The sequence below is a fragment of the Haliotis rufescens genome, unplaced genomic scaffold (assembly GCF_023055435.1).
Source record: "Haliotis rufescens isolate VD_foot unplaced genomic scaffold, xgHalRufe1.0.p SCAF_3, whole genome shotgun sequence".
Taxonomy (NCBI): domain Eukaryota; kingdom Metazoa; phylum Mollusca; class Gastropoda; order Lepetellida; family Haliotidae; genus Haliotis; species Haliotis rufescens.
The window spans coordinates 21,854,419-21,861,821 of NW_025964001.1; the positions used below are offsets into that span (position 1 = coordinate 21,854,419).

The 7,403-nt window shown below is 41.7% G+C and overlaps 1 protein-coding gene across 1 annotated transcript; it reads left to right on the top strand.

Moving 5' to 3' along the window:
* Positions 1–1,832: 1,832 nt before the first annotated feature.
* On the top strand, positions 1,833–5,768 carry LOC124123372. The gene is made up of 2 exons (XM_048403372.1): positions 1,833–4,559; positions 5,124–5,768. Exons 1-2 carry the CDS (start codon positions 1,833–1,835, stop codon positions 5,766–5,768), a joined length of 3,372 nt encoding a protein of 1,123 aa, XP_048259329.1.
* Positions 5,769–7,403: the final 1,635 nt, after the last annotated feature.

The following is a 7,403-nucleotide window of genomic DNA, read 5'->3' on the forward strand; positions in this document are numbered from 1 at the left end:
GTTTCTAAAGACATATATATATATATATCGGCCCAGCTATATTCTTACCGATTTTCCGCATTTCTTCTGAAACGCCTAGGTTTTCATGAAGATGGAGGTGTTTTTTTTTATATGATCTTAGCAATGGGGTCACTCAAATTACCCTACAGAATTCTGATTAGTTTTGAAATATTCATTGTACACGTCTGTTAGTTATTTTTACATAGTCCTAATTACCCATTTGTTACCGTTCTGCTGTAGCCAATATTCCAGGAAAGGAAAAAAACATTGCCATTTTCAATACAACAATCTTAGAGAAATTGTTCATATATATGTGCTTCATACTACTGTAACATGTTGCTGTGTATGAATACAGCTCAAGCATGTGCCAAACCATGAAACACCTTAAAAATGCTATAGACCTGCACCCTCTTGTACAAAGTGACAGTTTTGGGGGGAAATAGTTTTTTCATTTTGAAATTCAATACATAAGAATAACACTTATGTAGCCAGAGCCAAAGAATTCTTTTTTGACCCACAACATATTTATTTTCAGAGCATCCAGCATGTCCACTGCTTCTGTAAAACCTGAGGACAATTATTTTTCCCATTTTTCATTTAAGAAATCCTAGCCCCTATAAATGATTATGAAATGCTCGGCCCCTAAGCTTACCATAGTCAGAGCCCCAAGCTCCCATTGTGCAAATGGACCTTGTACTGTTTCCTATATAAGATCTGTTCTGTATGATTTTGGAAACAAAATGTGCATATATTTTGCTTAATTTACTATGTGTAATGGATGATTTTAGAATGATTGCTTGGGTATGTGTGTAATACAATCAATTGGGTTATGTGGAGGTACGATATAAACATATATTAAAGGGTTTTTCGATTGTTGCTGTTATTCTTTGGTGCTTAATATTTTTTGCATGGTAATGTAAGAATATGTTTAAATAAAGGATATATGTGATTGATAAGTACTTCTTGATCTCTAATTTTGTGATGCATTTGGTAGACAGTTTGAGGTTCGTTCTTGAGAACCGCAGCCATTATTAATGTCATAAGTTGATCTCTTGGAAACTTTGGATAGATCTCTGCCCTGGGAGTGGAAGGTGAGAAGTTCCATCCCCAGCTGCATCATACCAAAACAAACGTTTAAAGATTGGACTTGTTGTTTCCCAGCCAGTCGCTTGGCATTGATGGGATAAAACAATGACTGGTTGGCTGGAAGTATACTGAGTGCGTGAGTGGGGTATCCATGCTAAATGTGTGGCTTGGTATCTCAGTGGGCTAACATTATAATACTAGCATAAGTCTGGGCTAGTAGAAGCACGCCCGCACACGCACACACACACTTTTTAAAAATGAAATGGTAATCTAATGATCATGGTTATTAAAAAAAATGAATGTGAAGTTAATAATATCAAGCTATGACTGGCAAACTCTACTACTCTTGCTACTTCTACCCCATGGTGTTTTCGATTTAAAGCAGCAAGCTATGCGACACATAACTGACGGACATCAAACATCAAAATACAGCCTCGATCAACAGACCATTTGTGTCACAGTGCCCTTTGGTGGTTGGTCCGTCAGGGTTTGAGTCTGTTTTTCCAATGACTGAAAACTGTATTTGATAACTGTGGTATTAGCTAAACCCTAAGTGGGCCCCATCCTTAAATGGGCCCCAGCCAAAGACATGAGGGGAGATAACTCTGACGAGTATGCTGCTGGCTGGAAGCACATGGCTTCAGCCACACTCCTGTACACAGCTACACTTCCAGTGAATAAACACACTTAACAAACGAAGACATCTTTGTCATATCACCACATGGTGTCAGAAGAAGGATTTTGTCATGGCAAGCTTTCAAATAACTCCTCCTGAGCAATTTGATTTCTCTAACACAGAGGGATGGACAAGATGGATCCGTCGATTCGAGCGGTATCGCATCACCTCCAAGCTTGCTACAAAAGACCAAGAAACCCAAGTAAATCAGCTCATATACCTGATGGGAGCAGAAGCTGATGACATTTTGCCGACTTTCACTCTCTCTGAAGAGGAACAGACGAGCTATACTATTGTCAAAGCTAAGTTTGATCAGTACTTTTCTGTTCGTCGAAATGTCATATTTGAGCGAGCTAAATTTAACCAGCGTGTACAGAGAGATGGTGAACCAGTTGATAGTTTCATCACAGATCTCTATTCTCTTGCAGAAAACTGTAATTATGGTGCACTTCATGATGAGATGATTCGAGACAGAATTGTCGTTGGAATCCGTGACCTCAAATTATCAGAAAAACTTCAGCACGACTCTGAATTAACATTACAGAAAGCTGTCACAAGTGCCAGACAATCTGAAATTATCCACAAGCAGCAACCTGTGATTCGAGGCAATGTGTCTTTGAATACAGCAAGTGGAAATTCAAGAGTTGAAGAACTTGTCACTCCTAAAGGCAAAGGCAAGAAACCTCGTGGCAAAACTAAGCCCAAAACTTCACCTCGTCCATTTTTTAACAATGCAAAGCCTAAACCCACATGTTCATACTGTGGTAGAGATTCACACCCAAGAGCAGAATGTCCTGCAACCAGGTCAACCTATCGGAAATGTCGTAAAGTTGGACACTGGGATGTAGTATGCAGGAGTCAACGGTGGGGTCTATCTGAGATTCGTCTCGAACAAGGGTCTAACAATGAGTGTACCAACGAGCAGGAATATGCTTTTCTTGGTTCCATTAGTGCTGATAGTGAAAGCTCTGATCCATCACGGCCTTGGCTTGTAAATCTTGAGGTTAACTCACGACTAGTTCGTGACTTTAAGATTGACACGGGTGCTGACGTCACCGTAATTCCCTATGACCTTTATGTGTCTAAGCCTTTTCCAAAACTTCAGCAAAGTGGCAAGAGACTGTATGGTCCAGCTAACTCTAGTTTGTATGTTGTTGGAAAATTCAGAGCAAAACTTAAAACTGTGTACGGTGATGTTGTGACTGAGCAGAACATATATGTCGCCAGAGGTCTTACTCGTTCTCTGCTGGGTAGACCCGCAATTCAAGCTCTCAACCTTGTCAGCCGCATTGATAGCGTTGTTGGGGACAAATGGAAAGACATGTTTCCCAAACTGTTCACTGGGCTGGGAAAGATGGAAGGTGAATATACTATCAAGCTCAAAGAGGATGCTAAGCCTTTCTCTATCTCAACACCCAGACGTGTGCCTCTACCTCTCATGAAGAAAGTGAAACAGGAGCTCCAATCAATGGAAAGCAGTGGTGTCATATCTAAAGTGGACTGTCCTACCGACTGGTGTGCTGGTATGGTGGTCGTCCCAAAATCTTCAGAGAAGGTCAGAATATGTGTTGATCTGACTAAATTGAACGAGTCTGTGAGGAGAGAATATCACCCTCTTCCTGCTGTGGATCACACACTAAGTCAGTTGAGTGGAGCTAAAGTGTTCACAAAACTAGACGCAAACTCTGGATTCCACCAGATTCCATTATCCACAGATTCCTCACTACTTACCTGTTTCATCACACCCTTTGGCCGGTATTGTTTTAACCGCCTACCTTTTGGCATCTCGTCAGCACCAGAACATTTTCAGAAAAGAATGCAACAGGTTCTGGAAGGTCTAGATGGAGTTGTGTGCCAGATGGACGATATCCTGATTCATGGTCATGATGAAAGCGAACATGATCAGCATGTAGCGGCAGCCTTGAGCAGATTGCGTGATGCAGGCATAACACTTAATCTGGAGAAGTGTCAGTTTTCAAAGAATAAAGTGAAGTTCCTTGGACACATAATTGACAGCACTGGCATTTATGCAGACCCAGACAAAATTCATGCTATTACCAGGATGAGCGAGCCACAGAAAGTCTCTGATATCAGGACATTTCTCGGTATGGTTAATCAGCTGGCAAAGTTTGTACCCAATCTTGCATCTAAAACACAACCTCTTCGCGAACTCCTTGTCAAGGACAGAGCTTGGGTCTGGGAGGAACCACAGCGTTCTGCGTTTCAGTCTATCAAGGACCAACTGACATCTGCTCCAGTACTCGGACATTATGATCCAAATGCGGAGACTTGTGTTTCAGCCGATGCTTCCTCATTTGGATTGGGGGCAGTGATCTGTCAGAAAGACTGCAGTGGAGTATATAAAGCAGTAGCCTACTGCTCTAGATCAATGACGGACACAGAAAGGCGCTACGCACAAGTGGAAAAAGAGGCGTTGGCAATTACCTGGGCTTGTGAACGTTTTCGTGACTACCTGCTAGGTAAACAGTTTCACATAAACACTGACCACAAACCACTTCTTTCTCTGTTGGGAAACAAGAGCTTGGACCAATTGCCACCTCGCATACAGCGATTCAAGATGCGCCTCATGGCCTATTCCTATACTATATCACATGTACCAGGGAAACAGCTTTGTTCAGCGGATGCACTCTCTAGAGCGCCGACGGATATTCCACTCTCAAGCCAAGAGTCTTGTCTTCTGAGGGACACAAATATCTATGTTGATTCTGTTCTTGCTACATTACCTGCAACAGATCAACGACTGGATGAGATACGTCTCAAACTACGTGAAGACCCGGTATGTGAACTCATAATGAAATACTGTACTGATGGATGGCCAAAATACACATCTCTGCCGGACTGTGCACGAAACTACTGGCCATATCAAGGGGATCTCACTGTAGTAGATGGGCTACTCATGATGGGAGTAAGACTGGTAATTCCAGCTTGCATGAGAATTGAAATTCTTGACATTTTGCATTCTTCTCACCAAGGTATTACTAAGTGCAGGGCGCGAGCAAATGAGTCAGTTTGGTGGCCAGGCATCAGCACACAGATAGAACATGTAGTTAGGGGTTGTCATACATGTGCGCGATTCCGACCAAACCCACCTGAACCTCTGAGATCTTCAGAAATTCCATCTCGCCCATGGAGTAAAGTGGGGACAGACCTATTTGAACTGGATTCCATACCATACTTACTTGTAGTGGACTACTACTCAAAGTATATTGAGATTGCAAAACTTGACAGTACTACCTCTGCAAGTGTGATAAACCATCTGAAATCTATTTTCACAAGACACGGTATTCCGGACATTGTGATTTCGGACAACGGTCCACAGTACTCGTCCTATGTTTTTCAGAAATTTTCTGAGACCTATTGCTTCACTCATATCACAAGTAGCCCAAGGTACCCACAAAGTAATGGTGAGGCAGAGAGAGCAGTTCAAACTGTGAAGCAACTTTTGAAGAAATCATCTGATCCTTACATGGCACTCCTCACCTATAGGAGTACACCGTTACAAAATGGATTCAGCCCTTCTCAGCTCTTGATGGGACGCAACTTGCGGACAACTCTCCCAGTTCATACATCTCAACTTCAGGCTAATCAACCATCTTCACAGGAAGTGAAGTCGTCGTTTACCAAAATCCAACAGCGTCAAAAATCGAACTATGACTCTCGTCACAGATCACGCATTCTTCCCCAGGTGAAGGAGGGAGATACAGTGCTTGTTAATGACAGTGGATTCATCAGAGAAGGTCAAATCCACAAGGAGGCTGAAACTCCAAGATCATTCTACATCGAGGCAGGTGATAGCATTCTGCGCAGGAATCGTAGACACCTCACTCCTGTACCAGGAAAGCAGCCAACAAACACAGACGCCAGGTCACAGCCCTTGAATGTCTCGTCTGGTGTACCATCAAGTGTGCAGCGTGACATTCCACCTGATGTGACTCTGACCAGATCCGGAAGGGTTTCAGTTAAACCTGACAGACTTGATTTGTAGAAAAATGAATAGTAGTCAGTTAAGAAACATGATTGTTTCATGTTAGTCGTTAACAGTTCAGTAGATTTAAATCTACATTGTGTTTGATTTCAGTAAAAGACACTGAGGTTCAAATGTATGTTTACTCCAAAAAAAATGGAAAGGACATTATTATTTGTGAGTGTATAGTTCAGCATCAACAGTTATTCTTTTATTACTAGTTTTAACTTGCTTTTGTGCTTAACAAAGGGAGATGTGGTATTAGCTAAACCCTAAGTGGGCCCCATCCTTAAATGGGCCCCAGCCAAAGACATGAGGGGAGATAACTCTGACGAGTATGCTGCTGGCTGGAAGCACATGGCTTCAGCCACACTCCTGTACACAGCTACACTTCCAGTGAATAAACACACTTAACAAACGAAGACATCTTTGTCATATCACCACAATAACAGTTCGAGGAAACGTGAATGGCCGTCTTACCTCTCGGAACTTGCACAGTGTAGGGCCATTTGCGCTGGAATGGAATCGATGCAATATTGTTTCCGGCAAGAAGTCCACATCCCAAACCAATTCAGCACTTGTGGGATCAAGTGGGAGTCGTGTGGGTGCAAATAAACATGACACGCTCCATTCTCACTTAAGGAATATTTCATACGTAGAAGATTTACATGTTTATTATTATTGTTGTTTAATGATGCCCTCAGCAATATTCCATCTACATTTATAAAATTATGGGGGATGCTTAACTTTTGCCCAGGTGTACATTTGTATCCTGGCTTACTGAACTTTCACAACATCTACATCCTCATATTACTTGAAGAGAGAACTTATACCTCATTTGAATGTACCCTTTTATATGCAGACATAATGAGTTTAACATGAAAAACATATAACATATTGAGATGTTGTGATCATCTCTCTCTCTCTCTCTCTCTCTCTCTCTCTCTCTCTCTCTCTCTCTATATATATATATATATATAGCCATTGAAAGTTTTATGCTGTGTGGATTTTCTTGTGTTGTGACCAGAATTGCCGAATCTGACAAAGAACTGAAGCCAGACCGTTTGAGAAAACTGACACCTGATTGGCTGAGACACCCTGGTATCCTTCGTTTTAACTGGGCGGTGAAAGATCGGTCAGAGTTCACTCGACGTTTCCTCCAATGGAGGGTTCTCATCTTTTCTTTACCATCTAGTTTCGGAAATTCGCAAAAGAAAACTAACAGAACATAAATCTTCATTTGATGGTATTTCTGTTTGCGTGTTGTTGCCATGACGATCAGAAGTGACAGCATTAATGCTCAGTGCGTGGTTTAACAGCAACAACAAATGGTTTCTTGGTTTGTGGCTTTCGTCGGGGATTATAGGATTATCAATATTCAAAGGCCTTGACATTATGTTTTATTTTTCTAATACCATCTGTTTCGTTTTTAGGACACAACACAAACTTACATTTGTCCTTCGTATTTTTATACAATATAAGTTGTAGCAGGATCACGAGCGGTACATGGGGTTTTGTGCGTCCCTCGTTATGTTTTATACCACGTATGCGTCGCACGTTATGTTTTATACCACGTATGCGTCGCACGTTATGTTTTAACGAGGGACGCATGAAACCCCATATACCCCGAGTGATACTGCTTAAACGAATTTATCT

Coding starts and splice junctions, on each gene's coding strand:
- LOC124123372 (XM_048403372.1), top strand. CDS start 1,833: ATGGCAAGCTTTCAAATAACTCCTCCTGAGCAATTTGATTTCTCTAAC. Junction 4,560..5,123: donor TCAAACTACGTGAAGACCCG/GTATGTGAACTC, acceptor TATGTTTTTCAG/AAATTTTCTGAGACCTATTG.